The sequence below is a fragment of the Balaenoptera physalus genome, assembly GCF_965194825.1.
Source record: "Balaenoptera physalus genome assembly, chromosome: 2".
In the NCBI taxonomy this organism is placed as follows: Eukaryota; Metazoa; Chordata; class Mammalia; order Artiodactyla; family Balaenopteridae; genus Balaenoptera; species Balaenoptera physalus.
The window spans coordinates 57,613,774-57,634,877 of NC_138883.1; the positions used below are offsets into that span (position 1 = coordinate 57,613,774).

A 21,104-nucleotide genomic window follows, 5' to 3' on the forward strand; every position below is an offset into this window, starting at 1 on the left:
ATTGGTTTTACTAAATTGATGTGATATTTAGAACTCATGTAATTTACATTTAAAAATAGTACAGAAACATATTAATAGTGAGAAAGTCATTATAATCTTAATGAATAAACTTTTTTTTTTTAAACATCTTTATTGAAGTATAATTGCCTTACAATGGTGTGTTAGCTTCTGCTTTATAACAAAGTGAATCAGTTATACATATACATATATCCCCATATCTCTTCCCTCTTGCATCTCCCTCCCACCCTCCCTATCCCACCCCTCTAGGTGGTCACAAAGCACCGAGCTGATCTCCCTGTGCTGTGCGGCTGCTTCCCACTAGCTATCTATTTTACATTTGGTAGTGTATATATGTCCATGACACTCTCTTACCCTGTCACATCTCACCCCACCCCCTCCCCATATCCTCAAGTCCATTCTCTAGTAGGTCTGTGTCTTTATTCCTGTCTTGCCACTAGGTTCTTCATGGCCTTTTTTTTTTTTTTCCCTTAGATTCCGTATATATGTGTTAGCATACGGTATTTGTTTTTCTCTTTCTGACTTACTTCACTCTGTATGACAGACTCTAACTCCATCCACCTCATTACAAATACCTCCATTTCATTTCTTTTTATGTCTGAGTAATTGAATAAACTTTTTTAACCTTACTAAAATATTAATTGTCACTAGAGTTTATACTCCTTTAGCAGTCATAGATCTTTTCTCCAGAATCAAATGATGTTCTTGCTTGTCTTGACAGGAGTGATAAAATTCTGGATGGCTCACTGTATCTGATGTCTCAATGACTTGTTAATTAATTCTACTCATCCCAAACACATTGACTGTATCACTGCTTCATTTCTTCATCATACTAACTTATCTATTATAACGATAGTCTCATTAATTTTAGCAGTAAGATATACTGCTACTAATAAAGCTAACATCTTACAGTTGAGCACTTACAGAGTGAAGTAAGTCAGAAAGAGAAAAACAAATACCGTATGCTAACACATATATATGGAATCTAAAAAAAAAAAAAAAAATGCTTCTGAAGAACCTAGGGGCAGCACAGGAATAAAGACGCAGATGTAGAGAATGGACTTGAGGACATGGGGAGGGGGAAGGGTAAGCTGGGACGAAGTGAGAAAGTAGCATGGACTTATATATACTACCAAATGTAAAATAGATAGCTAGTGGGAAGCAGCCACATAGCACAGGGAGATCAGCTCGGTGCTTTGTGACCACCTAGAGGGGTGGGATAGGGAGGGTGGGAGGGACATGCAAGAGGGAAGACATATGGGGATATATGTATGTGTATAGCTGATTCACTTTGTTATAAAGCAGAAACTAACACACCATTGTAAAGCAATTATACTCCAATAAAGATGTTAAAAAAAAATTAGGGATTTTACAATTGAGCACTTTCAATTGTTTGGCACTGTTATAAACATTTTAGTGTTATTAACTTATTTATATTTCACAAGAAACAAAGGAAATATTTTCTGTTAATAACTCCATGTATTAGACAAGGAAACAGAGGTAAAAGGAACTTATCTATCTCACCCAAGTTCACACAGGCAGCAAGTGCTATGTTTGCAAATTCAGACACATTGGATTCCAGAGACAGCATCCTGAAAGTTGTGCAGTATTGTTCCACCGTTCAATGCCAGGCAATGGCTAGGAATATCTGCAGAAATTACCTTGTAGTTCAAGTTGACCAATCAAGTTACAGGGAATACAAAAAAATAACAAAAATAATAGCATCTTCAATTTTGAAGGTTACCCTTAAATTTAATAAGAAATGTACAGAATCATAAGAAAAAATTATAAATCTTAACTCACAGACAAAAGAGAAGACTGGAAGAAATCACATTATGTTTCTGGATTGTTTGACTCAAACATATAAAGACATTTCTCCCTCAATTCTTTTATTGATTCATTAAGAAAAATACAAGTTAATTTTAGCAGATAAATGTATAAATAAGCTTTCTATATGAACTTGCATTTAAATATGTAGTATAAAGTTAAATAATGTGTCTCAAGAACAGAAAAATTGATATGGCATTAGTCAAATTGATACAATGGAATTGAATGTGTGTGTATGTATGTCAGTATGTATATACAGTATTTGGTTTCTGAAGCCTAATTAAAAAAAAAAGTGAAGAATGGAGAAATTATTCAGTAAATGGTGCAAAAAAAGAAATTTTTTAATTTGAAAAACTAAAAGCATACTCTTCTAGCATTTATGGTGAAACAAATACATATTTCAGATGGAGCAGAATGTTAAATGTAAATTTCTAAATAATTTAGCAATTTAAAGAAAACATTGTTGAATATTTATTATCAAGATAGAAGTCTCTAAGCATAAAAACAAACAAAAAAATATCCAGACAGTAATTGATATATTCAACTACATATAAATTACAACTCCACTATTTGCAAAATACGATATGAAAGTATAAGGCAAATGACAAGCTTAGGAAATATGTCAATATCCATGATAATGAATTTTTGATATTTTGTGCAATAGTCCCTACAAATTAATGCAAAAAATAATGAATGTCCCAATAAAAATGTGCAACAGGTATAAGGACCAATAAACATGTAATAATGACTAAATTCATTATTACTCGAGGATTTACCCATATAATTACAGCATATTTTCAAGACTAGAAATTGATCAAAAATCTTTTCCTTAACGATAATTCTCCATGTCAGTGAAGGTTTGGTAAGATAGGCCTTACTGCTGTTAAGATAACTTAGTCCAACACTTCTGAGTGCCATTTTGGTCATATGTGTCAAGAACTTCAAAATGGCAATATTCTTTGGCTACTGATAGGAGTTGTCAAAATTTCTCATAGTTCTGCTTATACCACACAGAAAAAGAGAAAACACCTTAATGAAATATATAGGGGTACAGTTTAACTATAATGCATTTATTAAAAAATTGATTCTATGTAATATTTTTTTATATTTTCAAAGAGTATTTGATAAAAGGGGGAAATACTTATGATTCACTGATTCATGAGTTGAGGTAAACCAGGTACTACATGATATACAGTAAAAGGAAATGTACTTTGTGCAGAGAGGGAAATTATATATATATTTTTTTTTCTTTGAGGGCTATAGTTTATTCTGTGCTTCTCATGGTGTCAGAAAAGGAGGGGATAAAACTGGAGAGAGGGTCTGTTTTGGAGGTGTAGGGACTCCAGTGAGCTTCCTTCCAGAGGCCAACAGGGCCTTAAGGTGGCACTTAGGCTGTTGCCCTGGAAGTCCTGCAGGGTAAAGGTGGCCTTCAGGTGACACAGGTTAGCAAAGGCTCCAGGTGGACATAGGTGGGGTGGGATGCTTCCTTCAGCCTGAATCAGTAGCACTGTCTCATTTTGATAATGTAGTGTTTACATTTGGATGATGTTATCTCTTTTCCTTGTTATAGATTGTATTTTTTCAGAGTAATTCTGTTTTGCTGATTTAGAGTAGTGTTAATGTAAAAATCCAACTTTAGGAAAAGAGGATGCCTGTGTTTAAGAAACAGATTTGTTACATTCTTATGTTTGCACCTGGATTTTCATACAATTAAGTGAAATTATTACCAAGTATGTGGGCTCTATATTTATAAATACAATGATGATGATTTTCATTGCATAAATTAACTAGTTAATTCAACAAAGAACCTGGTCAATTTCCTTAAATAAAATCAGATTATCTGATATTATATCATTTGATTAATTTAAAGCATTCTAACTACTGTTCTGTTTCTCCAAATTTATCTTTAGATAAATGCCTAATTAGTGTAAGTTAGATATTTAGAGAGAGAAGTTATTTTGATGACTTAAAAAAAACTAAAAGGACTTCCCTGGTGGTCCAGTGGTTAAGACACTGCGCTTCCACGCAGGGGGTGCGGGTTCGATCCCTGGTCAGGAAACTAAGATCCCACATGCCGTGCAGTGAGGCTAATTAAAAACAAAACAAAACAAACAAAAACAACCAAAACTACAAAAAATGCTATTTCCTTATAATTTTGATGGTTTATTTTTGAGTATTTGAAAGACATTAATTTTATTTACTCATTCAAAAATATTTAGAGTTCCTACTTTGTGTCGTGCATACATTTATACAGGTTATTAATCACTATGCTTAATTTAGTAACTTATTTGCCCTCTTTTGAAAATGACCGCTTTCTGTGGTCACAAGCCCTCCAAATGCGGGAAAATGTATGCTTCATTTAGAAATAAAATAATTAAGTTATTAAGCATTAAGTGTTTCCTTTCCCCTTTTAAGTTAGCAAGTTTGAACTCAGATAATTTCAGACTATTTTATGGTGGTGATACCTTTGATTTGGATTTTGAATTGAAGTTTATTCAATCTGAAAAACCTTCTCCAAGAGTGTCCAGAAAGAATCCTGTGCATGCATGTCTACTTACCCCATCCATTTAGCCTGTGGCTAATTATAAGCAGTTTAATACCCCTAAATTAACATAACAGCTGTTTGCCTGAGCTGATTGCTGTATATCTGGTGACTAATGAGTAGGTTAAGTTCAATTTAGCCTACCACTGGGATCTAATCTATCTACAAGTGGTGTTAGATCTAATCAAAAACAGTCTCTCTAGGGCCATGAAAATCTGACTAAAACTTTTACCAAATTTTCCAGGCAGTTTTATATTCCAAAAGCAAAGTTCTTACTTGTTGGTGCAGGACATATGTAAGGCCTCTAGCTCCCATCTCCTGAATGGGCGTAGTCTTCTGAACAGATGGCAGTGACAACAAAAGACGACTCCGTCCCCATTCTTGGATATAGACATTTACAATAGTTCCAATTTTAAATAAAGTATTTTGAAAAACACAGCCTCGTGTCTGTGCTTTAAACAGATTGTAGCCTTTTATGCCCTCTCACAGAGAATTTTTTGAGCTGCCAGGGAGCATTGCCAAGAATCTTACAGAGGTGGCACCTAGTCAGATTTAAGAGATTATCCAAAGGTGACAAGAAGGCATTTGAGATAAACTTGCTTACTCAACATTTCTACCTATGAGTCTATGTGTACCAATGAGAATAAGGCTCAACTCACGATACTGATAACAATATAAATGTATTATTACCAAATGAAGCAAATAAAATAATACCAAAGTATAATATTAGGGATTACAGAAATTTATATATGTCAGCTATCTCATTCTGAATAAAGCTTTCCAACCAAACTAGGAAAGATAGTGCTGTGTCATCTCCTCATAGTGAACCTATGACTTCCATGTCTATAAAATTAATGTTCTATTTTTTTTTTAATTGAAGTATAGTTGATCTACTGAAACTTCTATTTTTGAAGACAAAGGTTCCAACTGTAATTTAATGCTGAATACATTTATAAGTCATGCTAAGTGCTATTAGATCACACTTACAACTAAAATCATTTCATACTTATTGGATGAAATAGGTACTTCTCTAATATACTTGATTCCTGGCTCCAAACACAAAATGCTAAACTGTGGTTTTTAAAACTTTATAAATTATTTCTATGGTGCCATAAAAAGGTCATCAGAGTATGGTCTAGTGGTTTATGTTTGAGAGTCAGAAGTCTTGAAGTATATTCTTTGCTATGTAAATGATTGTTTATTTTTACCTTCTAGGAAATCAGTGAAATAACCAATAGTCAACTATAATTAGCTTTGAATATAGTTTGATGATACCACACTGAGGCTTTTAAATTAGGGAATCTGTTTCAGCACACCTTCAATATTTTTCATTCTAGGACACCACACTTTGGCAAATTCAGGAAAGGAAATGTAAGATTAAACAAAAATTACAAGTGGAAAATATCTACTGTTATCTGAGCACAAGAATAAGCTCTAGAAGACACAGAGATACCTGGGAAATTCATCACTTTTTCAGTTTTAGCATGCCCTTCATTTATTGTCTCTACATCAAGGTACCCTGTACTATTATATTGTTGCTTTTTGGAAATGAAACCTATTTGTGTATGTTCTTACATGCCTGGCTTAATCTCTAGACTACTCAAAATGGCTATCTCCTATCAAAATTTAGGTGTCATGTGGCTAATTTACTGAAATTTGTTTTGGGCCTAGAAATATATTTTCCTTATCATGCTCTTTATGTCACCATTTTTCCCGTTTAAGAACGTTTGACACTTTTCTAATCTATACTTGCCCTTAGATTCCACATAAAATAAGCAAATCCATCCTATAGATCCATTCTTCTCTTACTTTCTTTAACATAGCTCCTCTTCCTATCCACACCCACTGCCCTTGTCTCTATATTTACATACATAACTTCATAGATCCAATTCCCTTCCTGCTCTCCTTGCCTAGGGCTTCTCTTCTTAACTAGTTTATTTTTAATAAGACAGTCAAAATTTTACTTTCATTTACTATTTATAAATGACCTTTGCATATCTTTGTGTCATTTTATCATCTACTATGTTTAGTACGTTTAATATTTCTCTTATGCCTACGTTTTTGGCTACTGTTAAATTAGAAGAATTAAAATCAATGGCAAAACAATTAATTAAAGATTGTAACACTAATAGAGTTACAAAAGCATCAACACCAAGAAAGAACCATATAACCAAATGAGAGAAGAAACAAAGAACTAAATAGCATGTGAGTAAGTCAAATTTATATATCTTGAAATAAAAATAAGAAAATATAGTTTAATATGTTATAAATCACGGAGTAAATAGAACAATTTAAAGAAAATTTCATAGACTTTAGGGTAAAAAATAAAATTGTTGAATATTACATTAAAATTTACATTATGGAACAGAAGCAGAATAAAAGTAAAAACAAAAAGATTAAAAAGAACACAAAGTTAGTGATGGTACAAATAGGATATTTCTCAGAATTCAAATATCTAGCACTCTAGGTAAAGATAAGTTTGCCTTATTTATTTCCCTAATATAACTAGACATTAATTATTCACTATTTGATCTTGCTTGCAACCTCAAGGGCTCTTTGGAAAGAAATGCTCCTGTATAGACTACCACTGATGCTAATTAAATATATAAATTCAGGATACCTGATGCATTAAAAACATGATGATCTAACATCCAGATGTTGCTTTTAGAATATAACCTTTTAGAGTAGATTTTATGCTTATAAAAATATAGTGTTAAAAGGTACATATTAGAATTACTATTGATATAGAAACTTCATATTACTTCATTAATTTAAAAGAAAGTGTTAGAATATTTGACCATTTTAATAAACTAGATGGCATTACTATCATTAGACTATTTTCTGAATTTCTAATGTTGATTTGATCTCTTCCTTGCATCAAAGTCTTATATTAATCACAATTTTGGTCATATTTTGGGATCTGAGCAAATTTGAAATTCTAAGCAATGCAATAAGTGTGACTAACTTGATACTTGTCTTTGGTAAACTTTAATGCTAACTCCATATTCCTCTCCTGTGAGCTAATGCTCAGAATAATGATGGAGGCACTGTAACAAATGCCTTTAGAGATAAAATAATTTAATTTTTTTTTTGGCATTGGGAATTTATCAGAATATTAAATTTATATAACAAAACATTGCAACCAATCCCCTGACAGTTTAGCATAAAAGACTGAGCTGCTCTTTTATAATCAGTTGAAAATGCATGCCTAGAAAAGGACAGTCACTTCAGAAGACAATTTTTGTAGTGTAGAAAAGGCCTCCAAATTGTGAATTAATATAGGACATTGATATGGCATCACAAAGAATTGTGAGCTTTAATAAAAAGTTTCCCTGTTATTTGAAAATAAATATTTCATTTTAAGTAATTGATGTACTTTTGAAGAAAAATATTCAGCTTGCATCTATATAACATTAATCAATCCAAATAGTAAAGATAACTTTTTAAATCACTCATCATGAAGACCAAATGCTGTTATCTGTGACTCCTACAGGCCAATGCTTCTCAGAGCCTTGATCTCTGATCACCTGCTTTAAAATCACTTGTAAGTGATGGGTGAAGGATGCCAACTATTAAGATACTCTGCTTCCACACAGATTTCCTGAAGCAGGGGGGAAAGCCAGAAATAAACTTATTTATGATATAATTCTGACATCCACTAAAGTCTGAGAAACAAAGGTTGTAAGAGACAATTCAATGTCATTAAAAAAAAAAATTGACAATGCTCTTTCAAAAAAAGGGTTTGTCTACCCTTTAATATTCATTCTTGAATAACAGAAGAGAGAGTAAAAGGATAACTGGGCCTACAAGTAGAAATTAGAGTAATCCAATTGCATTGTTTCAAATAATCTGCCCAAAGCAGAATTATAGTGTTGGTGTTAAGTCATTAGAGATTTAATTTACCATGCAAACAAGTAAAATGATTTTTTGATTACAAGGTCAGAGAAATAAATGATAGTGTATTTGCATCCAAATAATAATCCTTGCAACATTTAATTTCCCATACTATTGGATATTATATCTTAAAAATAAAAATAAACAAAATAAAATTATCATTCTAGTTCACTGCTGTTTATTCAGTCATTTACAGGGGGTCAATAGAAGAAAGAAGCAGAGCACTGAAAGGGCACCAGCATAAAATTATTGAAAAAAATTCCTATTCTTGAGGCACTTAAAGTAAGATGAGTTTAGATTTATTTGTGTCTTACAATGGCAGTTTATTTCTTTCCTGATTTAATAAAGTAAAATGCCAATTAGTACTAACAAAAACAGTAAGTAAAAAAAATTATGAAAAGCCTACAAAAAATTGAAATATATGGAAATGTATACAGCCAGTTTTAGCTATTCAAAATAACAAGGATGTGTGGATTAATTCACTTTACTCAAACTCTTTAGTTCAGTCAGTGTAGCCACCATAGAAAAGGAAGTGGTAAGCAATTTTTAACTAGATCTAGGGAAAAAATTGAGTAAATTAATCATAGAGAGGATGACAGGTATATTACGTGAAGATTTTAGTAAGTTCAGAAGAGAAAATAAGACATTTATTCTAAAGACGAGCAAGAGCAGGGTGGCTAAGCACCGAGAATGATGGTTTAAATTTTATTTTATATAGTATATAGTTACATACACATCGCCAGTATCAAAGCTCCAAATCCTTATTGCTATCATCACCATTTTTTACATGTTAAAATAGGTTCCGGTTACCGATTCCAACGGGGGAAAGGGTAGGTGGGTGTTTCCTCCACACCATCAAGCAATTCTATCCAGACCAACTGGGTGCCCTACAATTCAACTCAATTCTGAAGTTCATCTACATGCAGATAGCATCAGATTCCACAGGTTAAGGGTTTAGTCCTACAAGACTGCAGCCTCCCCTTCAACTTTTTAGACGCCAGTCCCCAGTGTTGTCACCTGAGCTTCTGACTAACCAGCTCAAACTGGAGTTTCCAATGCCCCCCCCCAACACCTCAGAATGCCAATCCCAAACCAGGTCATTACCTGTATTTCTGACCAACCTGCTGCAGATCAGAGGTTCCCACGACTCCGTCCTTGGGTGCCATTAATTTGCTAGAGCAGCTCACAGAACTCAGAAAACTCTTTAATCACTAGATTAGTGATTTATTATTAAAGGATATAACTCAGGAACAGCCAGATGGAAGAGATGCATAGCACAAGGTGTGGGGAAAGGGTGTGGAGTTTCCATGCTCTCTCCCAGCGTGCCTCTCTCCCCAGATCTCTGCGTGTTCACCCAGAAGCCTGCCCAAACCACTTCTTTTGGGTTTTATGGAGGCCTCCCTCATTAGAGAGGCATCAAGTGATTAAATCATCGGCCACTGGCAAACAATTCAACCTCCAGCACGTCTCTCCTGCCAGAAGGCCAGGTGTGGGAGAGGGAGGATCGGATTGAAAGTTTCAACCCTCTAATCACAGAAGTGGTTCTCCTGGCAACCAGCCCTCAGTCATTAGCTGCTGGCCAAAACTTACTCATTAATTTAACAAAGGACACCCTTTTATTCTCATCACTTAGGGAATTCTAAGGGATTTAGGAGTTCTGTGCCAGAAACTGGGAAGAAGACCAAATATATATTTCTTATTATAAGTAAGTCACAATATCACACATGTTAAAATGGAAGTAACACTTTACACCACTCATCTTTCCATCACTCTCAGTGTTAATCACCATACTCTGATACGAAACTCAGAAATATGTAATCGTTTATAAATATTTAATTCTCTTTGTTTCTCACAGTATATCTATTATGCTTATAGTGCATATATTATGTCTTAGTTTAGAAATTGCTGTTTATACTTCTATTCACTCTAACAAAAATTAGCTCTCTTAGCCCAGGAACAAAATTTCCTATGATACTTAGTAGATTGATTTAATATGAACATATAGGTGTTCAAAGGTCACCTAATCTCTACTCTATCTCAATCACCTAAAAGATTTAGAAGCACATAATTCTAACAAGTATTATGTTTATTTAACAGATAAATGTAGGTTCTTTTGGTACATTTTGTATTTTATTATTACTTCTGTTTGTTAGCTATTACCCTAATCTCAACACAGAAGACTTTCAAGCATCCTTATAGCTGAATCCAAATCTGCCATTCCTTCGTTCTTTCTGTATAAAGCTGTTGTTGCAATATATTTATATAGCAAACATATATGATTTGTTTTGTATATTCAAAGCACTATACTGACCATTGTAAGAGATCCAAAACTGAATACGACATAGTAGCTGATCTCAGGAATTTCACGTCTAGAGAGGAAGATATCCATTTCTATAAATAACACAAGGGGACATGAGGTTGGTGAAACTGTTTTGAGTTGATGTTGGTCTGTACTCTGCTCCCACACAGTTGTCCTAAATTCCTAACAATATAAATTCCTATGTAAACATTTGTGTGCTATAGTCTTAATGTTTGTGTCCCATGTCCACCTCAAATTAATATGTTGAAATATTAATGCCCAAGATAATAGTATTGGGATGTGGTGGGCCTTTGGGTGAGGTTCAGATCGATCATGAGGGTGAAGCCCTCATGAATAGGATTAGTACCTGAGAAAAAAGGTTACAGAGAGATCCTAGTTCCTTCCACCGCATGAGGACAGAGTGACAAGGAATCAGCTGTAAACCAGGAAGAAGACCTTAACCAGAATGCAATCATGCAAGCCACCTAGTCTGTGGTAATTTTTTAGAGCAGCTTGAACGGACTAACACAAGTTGTCTACACATTAACTTACCACCTAAATATGAACATTTGGAAGGCCATTGAGTCATCTATTTCTGTATCCCCTGTGAATAGTAACAGACCCTGGACAAAATAAATGTTGAAAAAATGGTTGCAGAATTGAACAAGTTTAATAAAGGGAGTCAAAGAATTTGAAATCTTCCCTTTGATAAAACAGATGGGAGATTCCCTGTGAACATTTCCTAAGCCACTTCACTCCATAATTCAAATAAAAAAAAGTTTCCAATCACATCCAATTAAATTTTCATATATAAATTGTTAAATATGATAAGTTATGAATCTTAATGCACCAATTTTATTTTCTTAACTCAAGCCAGAAAAATAATTTGGACGTACTTTATTGTTTTCTTATTTTAACCTTTGTACATGTCATACTCCCTAAGGATCATAAAATGCTATATTATGCCATATCTTTATAGGTACCTCTGATGCCTCTTTCTTTAACAGGAACAACAACAAAAAGACAGATTAAAACAACTCTTTCAAGCAGACATCATGAACCACAATCAACCTGCATTTGTGCTACCATAATATAAAGTATTTATTGTTGACTTTTACATGTATTCACAAATGTTATGCTACTACAGGTTGTGAGGGATTTATGCAGATAAATAACAAATTCTTTTGGAAAGCACTATTGATTTATTTCATTTGTTGCCTCTTTTAATTTTTATGCTGGTACTCAGATCATAAGGGCAGCTAGAGAGTTGTTTATGACTTGCTTTAGTAACCCACAGAGAGAAAAAATTATTTGCTGGTGATTTGATTAGGCGGCATTTGGGAATGCTGGTTTGTGGGAGCAGCCTCTGAGAGTTTGGTAGTATATTATTAACAGAGAGACTGGCATATGTGTTAGTTGATAAGACTCAGGTGGGTGATGGATATTACCCTTAAAACTGGATTCCAATTAGGAGGACAGAAATGAAAGATTAGAATTAGTAAATACCGTAAGAAGAGAAGCCAATGATAGTTTAGGTTGGAAGCAAGTGAAATAGATGTGACAAGTTTACATTTATCAAATGAGCCTAGTGAACTTAAAATAAGTTCATTCAGTTAACAATTATGATAATCAGATATGTGATACTGAAAATATTCTAAGACCAATCATGTCATCAAGAGAGTATAACAATTTTAACTTATATATACCAGCGAACAATGTCCCAAAATATATGAAGCTGGCAGAACTGAAGAAAGAGACAGTTCTATAACACTATTTGGAGACTTTAATAAGTCACTTTGAATAATGGACAGAACTGACCTTACAGAAACAGAAAGAACTATAGGAGAATACTAGGAACATCAACAAATTAGATGGCCTAGGTGAAACTGATGAATTCTTAGAAACACACAAATTACCTAAACTTACTCAAGAGGAAAAGAAAATCTCAACAGACCTATACTGATAAAAAGTTGAATCAATAATCCAAAATCTCCCAACAAAGAAACTCCAGCACCAGATATATGGCTTCACTAGTGAATTCTACCAAACACAGGATACCAAAGACAGATAAAAAACATCACAAGGACATAGAACTATACACCAATATCCATTGTGTATAGAGATGCGAACAACCTTAACAAAAGACTAGCAAAACAAATGCAACAGCATATTAAAAAGATTATACATCAAGACCATATAGGATTTACCCCAGGAATGCTAAGGTGACTAAAGATAAGAAAATCAATCAATGTAATACACCACATTAATAGAATAAAGATACAAACAACAAGAACAAAACAAACAAACAAAGAAAACCCCCAAAACCACATGATCATCTCAACTCTGAGAAACACAAAATCATTTGGAAAAAACACAACACTCTTTCCTGATTAAAAACACTAGAAACAGGAGGGAACTTCCTAGAAACAGGATAAAAGCCAGTTTTGAAAAATCCACAATCTATGTCATATTCCTCTTGAAAGATTGAAAGCTTTCCTCTAAGGTCAAAAATAACATAACGATGCCATTTTCACCACTGCCATTCAGTATTTTACTGGAATTTCTAGCCAGAGCAATTAGACAGGAAAATAAAATTTAAAGTATTCTAATAGAAAAGAAGAAATAAGCTATAGTTGTCCCTTAGTATCCTTGGGGCATTGGTTCCAGAATCCCCTCTGGATACCAAAATCCAAGGATGCTCAAGCCCCTTACATAAAATAGTGCAGGATTTGCATACAACCTAAGCATATCCTCCCATATACTTTAAATTATCTCTAGATCACTTATACTACAATGTAAATGCTAGTAAAGAGTTGTAAATATAATGTAACTGCTATATAAATAGTTGCCAGCAAATGGTAAATTTAAGTTCTGCTCTTGGAACTTTCTAGAATTTTATTTATGTTTAAAAATATTTTTGATTCATGACTGGTTGAATCCAGATTCAGAATCAGTGGATACGGAGGACCAACTGTATCTCTATTCACGTGTGGCATGATTCTATATGTAGAAATCCCAAAGAATTCACAAGAAAGTTACTATAGCTAATAAACTAATTCCACCTAGTTTCAAGGTACAAGATTAACACCCAGAAATCAGCTGTTATTTTAATACCAGCTACGATAATATATCCACAAAGATAATTAAGAAAGCAATTCCATTTACAAGAGCATCTAAAAGAATTAAATACCTAGGAATGAATTTATCCAAGGAAGTGAAAGACTTGTACACTGAAAAGCACAAAACATTGTTGAAAGAAATTAAAGACAGCCTTTGTCCATGGATTGAAAGACTTGATATTGTTACAATGTCAAAACTACCCAATGTGATCTACATGTTCAATGCAATCTCTATCAAAATTCCAACTGCTGTTCTGTGGAAAGGGAAAAGCCAATCCTCATATTCATTTGCAAGAGGGTCACAATAGGTAAACCACCTTGAAAAAACAGAACAAAGCTGGAGGACTCACACTTCTGGTTTGAAAAGTTAAAAAGCTACAGTAATCAAAACATTGTGGTACTGGCATAAAGACAGACATATAGACCAATGGAGTAGAATATAGAGTCTAGAAATAAATGCATACATCTATGGTCAGTTGATTTTTGACAAGCCTGCCAAGTCCATTCAATGAGAAAAGAATAGTTTTTCAACAAATGGTGTTAGGACAACTGGATTTCCACATCTAAAATTGGAGCTTTACCTCAAATCATATACAAAAATTTACTCAAAATGGATCCATCATCAATACATAAGAGCTAAAAATTATAACACTCTTAGAGAAATACATAGGGGCAAGTCTTTATGACCATTGATTGGTTAATGAATTCTTAGATATGACACCAAAAGCACAAACACAAAAGAAAAAAAATACATAAATGGACTTCATAAAAATTAAACATTTTTGTTCATCAAATGATAATACCAAGAAAGTGAAAAGACACTTTCACTGAATGGGAGAAAATAGTTCCAAATGATATACCTGAGAAGCATTTAATATCCAGCATATGCAAAGGATGGTTTCAACTCAATAACAAAAGACAATCCAATTTAAAAATTTGCAAAGGACTTGAGCTGACATTTCTCCAAAGTAGATATACAAATAGTCAATAAGCATATGAAAAGAAGCTCAATATCATTAGTGATTAGGGAAATGCAAATCACTACCATAATGAGATAATTTACACCTACTAGGATAATTATTAAAAAACTGAAAACTACAAATGTGGAGAAATTGGAACCCTTGCACACTTGCACATTAGTGTAGTGAATGTAAAATGGTGTAGCCACAGTGGAAAACAGTTTGGCAATTCCTCAAAAAACTCAACATAAAATTACTACCCACTCCTAGGTATATAGCAAAAAAAATTGAAAACTGAAACTCAAATATATACCCGTGTACCAATGTTCTTTGTAGTATTATGCCCAGTGCCCATGAGGTAAAAACACCACAAGTGTCCATCAAAAGATGACTGAATAAAAATTGTGCTATATATAGGATTAAATATTACTCAACCTTAAAAAGAAATGAAGTTCTGATATATGCTTCAGCATAGATGACCTTAGAAACATTATGATAAGTGGAATAAGACAGACAGAAAAAGACAAACATTGTAAGACCCCACTTATGTGACATATCTAGCATAGGCAAATTCATAGGCAGAGAAAGTTGATTAGAGTTTACCAGGGATTGGTGGGAGGGAGAATAGGTATTATTGATTAATGGGTACAGATTTTGTATTTGGGGTGATAGAAACATTTTAAAAATAGATAGTGGTGATGATTGGACAGCATTGTGAATGTAAATAATGCCAGTGAATTGTACACTCTAAATGGTTAAAATAACAAATTTCATGTTACATATATTTTCCACATAAAAAATCTAGTGTAGAGTTTCCCTGAATATTATACTCGTATACCAAACAAAATAATCATATGCTAGGGACTTTTACTTTGGTTGGACATAGTACATTCTCTGTCACTTGCATTTTTAAATAATTTCATATGCTTTGATACACACACTCACACACACACACCCATTTCATAAGTAGACCCATGAGATGTCAGATACACATATTTTGGAAATAAAAAAGTAAATAAATAAAAATGGAGTAAGTTCTTAACACATAGAAAGCAGAATATAGGAAGAAATAATCTGAATATATTTTGGACAAAAAACACCAAGTATGTGTCACAAAACATTCCATATATATGAAACAGGATATTATGTATTTTTAACAGACAAAAACTTGTACAAACTAATCTGAGAGTTATTAAATTACAAATAAAATAGGAAATTAAAATTATTTGAGTTTTCTTTCCATGTATAAGTTATTCCTTTCAACCAGTAATGGTATTTTATTACTAATCTTCAGTTCTACAGATTATGGATTTCAAAATTCATGATTGTAGATTTTCAAAATTTTAATTATGGTTTTCAGTCAACTTTCATGCTTCACAAGCTGTGTTTATATTGCATTCAAAACACTTTTGATTTTCTTGTGTGTGTGCTTAATATGCTTTATATTATGTGTAAGATGTCACAAATTGAACTGACAAATATTCATACTATGTTATATATTGTTACCAGTTAGTTTACTTCCAAAATTACTGAGGAATGTAGAGTAAGAGAAAAAATGGTAGTGGTTTTCAATGCACGGCCAAGAACCTTACAGTGAGACTTTTTACCATACATTTCTTCACCCCTTTATAATACGCTCAGCTAAAAGAAACTGTTTCCACTTATTCTAAAAATATTATTTTGTCACATTTTTGCAAAACTTTTACTTGTGAATGATCATTAATCCTATTTAGTTATGGGTACACAATTGTGTTCTCTTAACCTCATAGTATAAGAATTAAATAACTATCCATAAAAACAACTGATTATTGCACACTTCCAGGATCAGAGACTGTGCCTAAGTATTCCTCAACAATATTTGAAAAAAAGAGAAAATATGTACACTATGAGTGTTGTTTGAATTTGTGCATAAATGAAGTTTTAGATTTAGGTATAGGTGATGCAGAGTGAAGACTTGAAGTGATTAAGTACAATTTTAGTTCTAACACACTAAAAATCCTGTTCCTTAGAACACAATAGCATGAATATCCTAAAAAGATGAAGGGGTCAGACTATGTTCTTACCATCATCAAGAAAAACAATAATTGGGCCAGATGGGGTGGAGATTGGGGCAAGTGGAATGTAAGGATAAACAGGAGAATGTCCTTGAAGAAAAGGTTGCAGGTTTTCCCAAGAGAGAACTTAAAAAGTTAAACTCTGCCCTGAACTCTAGGAAAGCCATTTGTGTTCCTGACGCTTTATATTTCAGGAGAAAATTTGTGTACGACAGGAACAGATTCACAGAGGCAATGCTTATTGTCCAATTTGTCTCCTTTTTGTCACCATAAACATTTATCCATGCATATATACACTTAACACACATGTAAACAGGATTGCTCTGGGCATTTGAGTCGTCACAAAACAGAGAATGAAGTCAGTTGCCCAAGGTCACAAACTAACTACATTTCAACTCAAACGTGTTACTTCTGTTTCAGTTGTGCATTGTGTGTGTCTGGGAGTAAGAGTGAGTGTGTGTGTGTGTGTGTGTGTGTGTGTGTACCCACAGGTTTTAATTATGTCTAGTGTAGTTCGGCTCCTGAGCACAGATTCCAAGTGCCATCTAATGGCTGACATTCTGTAACCTCTCTGGATGGTTGGATATTTTTAAGTCTAAAAGATGTGGAATGGTTAACAGATTAACCTACATTTCTCAAAGGCAGTTTTCTGGATTTTTTAGTTTTAACTAAATTTTTAAAAATTTAAACTACATATTGCTTTTAATGATAGACAACTACCAGAATTGTCAAGGAACAGAAATAAAATCTCTCAAGTTTGAGAGAATCTGAATTCAATTGTTAAAAGCAATGCTACTAAAATATTTTTAATCGAACTTATTGCTTACACCAAGTACAGTGATACATTTATATACATTTTCAAATTTTACAGTAATATTAATCCTTTGAGAATATGGAAGAGTAGAGTGAGAATTGGTTAAATTCACTCATCCCTAGGGTTTGAACTCATGCCTGCTAGGTTTGAGTACTGCTTAAATATGACTGTACTAACATATATTAGCCATCAAAAATATCTTACTCCTACTCATGCTGGTGCTAAATAAGATGTATGTTCTTCTTTGTTTATCCTGGAATTATATATATTTTTATCTCCAATGGAAAATTGGAGAAATGGGCACTTATAATGAAACATAAGGCCTAAAATTATTAAAACCTCTTTGCCCTTGCTCTCCAGAAAAACAATGAATCAATTTGGATTAATTACAATATGCCTACCTTGATACTTTCTGAAATTCCACTAGAAGAAGAGATCCCTCATCACTTTTGGTCTTACACTGAAGCATAAAATTGCCGTAAAGCTGTTTAAATAGTTGTACTGCTCTCCCATAGAAGTGGGTGCACTTCAGTCATGGAAGAACTAGTTCCAATATTATAAAGCAATTTGTGATCCCCTAAGGTTTTCGTACTACATAGATGTAAAATAGTATTATTAGCTCCTACAATCATCACTTCACCATTCACACTTGAAGCAACTGAGGTTTCCACAAATCAGGCAGTGTGCAAATTCTGTCATAGTAAAACATTTATTTGTTAAAGTGATATAGATTATTCAAGATTCTACAGTCTTAAATCATGGATGGCAATGTAACATGGATTGATACAGAACTCGATGCCAATGTAGGTTTTTTTCTTTCCTTCTTTAAAAAAAAAATACTTGCAGGTCAGAAGAAAAAAAATTTTGGTTTTAAAAGGGGATGAACCATGGTCTGATAGAGCCAGTTCTGCGGCATCAGAGATTTCTGCTTCAGCTCCTGTGGACAATTTCTTCTAGGACACCAGTTCAACAATTAGCCTTTGTGAATTGAAACATTTTTAAATTTTGTCTGGTAAAAATATCAGTGGCAAGTTTTTTCAGGAGAGAGAGAAGTGGTGCTCTTCAGATTAACTCCGGCCTCTGAAATGAAAGAAAAAGAAAAAGAAAAAAGAAAAAAAAAAGAAGAAAGAAAACACACAGCTAATAAGATCACTGGGCTAGCAATCTAGAAGTTACTGAACTGTAAGCACCCAGGCAGGAGCTTATTGCTACAAAATACTAGATATATTTCTGGATACTATTTAGACATGCACATCAGCACTTAAAATGTTCCCTGGTAATTTCAAATTATTGAATATATTTAAAAAATCTCATTTTAGAAAGGAATCTAAATGTTTTAAGACTAAATAGTTATGCAAGTCAGAGCCAAATTGAGGAATGGCATTTTTCCTTGCTTTGATTTTCACATTTATATTCTCAAATTAAGAGAAAAAAAGTTACTTTATTCATTAATGCATGCTATTCAGGCTTTAACAAATATTCACATTGGCTTTTTAAATATGAACATTTTAGATCAAATTTGCTCATCATATCTAAAACCTACGTGATCTCTACTTTTTTAATATATTCTTTTGGAAGCTTTGTATCATATTAAGGTTTTATAAAATTTAATTATGCATTTACTGATAGTGAAGACAATAAATTCATCTACATTAATTAGTTCTTCACCCACAGAACAAATAAAATAAATGTGAAAACTGACAATAATTCACAAGCAAAGGCATTTCATAGTTAACATGATTTTGAAAGAAAATCATATAAAAAACAATTTTACAATATTTAAATAACAAACTGTGAAAATGTTTTTTCTATAACATGGGTTCTCAGTACTCATGGCTTTCAAATATGTGTATAAATTCTATACTTCGATAAGATGGAAAATAATTTTTGAGAAATATACAATTTCATAATATGAAATAGAAGTAATTTTTCTCCTTTCCATTCAAGAACAACTACATGTTTACAAGTTGAGGGTTATAAAATGCATGGAACAAATGAATGATGAAAAATAGCTTCTTAACTTCAAATATTCTGTATCAAAGTGTTGATATAGAACATATTTGGATAACTTTGTGTGGTAAAGGTAGGCAAAATACTATAGAGATATTTTACTTAAGAAAATATTTCAAAATAGTTAATTGGAATAAGTGAAGTTATTTTTGAGATAAACGATAATTTTTGAGAATTATTGAACAAAGAATTACTGGATGTTTGAAGATTGTTAATAGATAATAGATGTGTATCCGATTTTTAAAAAATAATTACTTGGAAACTACTGAAATATAGACATCACTAGCATACTTTGCCTGGAATATTCATTCTAAGGAAAACACTACAAAAATCACTTTAAACTACGATGGGAAAGAGCTAAATTCCTCGCTATTGGATTCACAGCACAGTTTATTTTGGTGAAATTGGTTATCAACAAGATCTTTATTTATTTTTGTATATCCAGTAATATGTTCCCTTTGATAAAAAAAAGTGATTGTACTACACCAAATTTCATTTCAGGAAGTAGTAATATAGAAAAGACTAAATATACCTAGAAGAAAAATATAGTGGACAGTATAATTAGTCTGACTTTGGAAATAATAAATCCTTCCAGAATAACAAACTTTCTTTTAATATCAAGTTAATGATTCTATAAGCTGACATAGTTTAAAGAGTTTTTGGTTCAATTTCACATTACATAATAACATTAACAAACTGTAGGACTATGGTTTATAAAAAAGTTGTTATTTTGAAGATTAGGAAATAGCAATCGGTTTTGGGAACAATGGTGTGAATTTGTCTGCCCTGAATCTGCCATTATTGAAATGATGACATAATATGAAGTTGAATAAAAATTTTATATGTAAGATTCAAAATAACACTTTTTACTTATCAATAAACAAGCATAATGATTCCATAAAGATCCAAATATGGAACACAAAATTACAAGAGCATCACAAAGAAAAAACAAGATAGACTATAATAACTATGCTAAAACGTTATAAGAACTAAAAATAATGAATTTGGGGTAGGTTCAGGATGTTTTGTCAATGGTCCTCATTTGACAGTGAAAGGGTATCGTGCAAAACACTGCACAATCTTATCAACAGTACTACAAATAAAAGGAGAAATTAAAGCTACCTCAACATTAGAAGAAGAAAAAAATACCTCGACATTGAATGGATTTGGGAAACTGTTATTGCTCTTACTCTGAATGTAATTAAGACCTATGAGAGATTTTTTATCTTATATAATTAGGATACCTAAAAAGAAGGAAATGATTTCTAAAGGTCATTGCTGACACTAGGGTTCTATATATTTTTTTCTGATTTTCTGTAATGTTCAAATAAATATGTCAAAAAGTATGCTTTATTATAAAAATAGTTAAATGTTTTCTACAATATCTATTCTATTACTCTTATTATTATTTTTTATTTGCAATGTCTATTCTATTACTCTTATTTTTTTTTTTTTAATTTACTTGAAGGTAATATCATAGGTGGAAGAAACCCTACAGAACCAAATATTTTATATTGGTCATTCTTGTTTGTACAAAAAACATTGGAAAGATATCTGAATCATATACA

The 21,104-nt window shown here is 32.6% G+C and overlaps 1 protein-coding gene across 1 annotated transcript in view; it reads right to left on the bottom strand.

The window, feature by feature from the left end:
* Window positions 1-631: 631 nt before the first annotated feature.
* Window positions 632-21,104, bottom strand: part of LRFN5 (leucine rich repeat and fibronectin type III domain containing 5) — a 152,648-nt gene continuing 132,175 nt past the window's right edge. Inside the window, exon 5 of the mRNA XM_082452114.1 lies at window positions 632-18,606. Coding sequence (XP_082308240.1) covers window positions 18,589-18,606 — 18 coding nt within the window. The 3' untranslated portion in view covers window positions 632-18,588. The remainder of the gene's footprint in view (window positions 18,607-21,104) is intronic.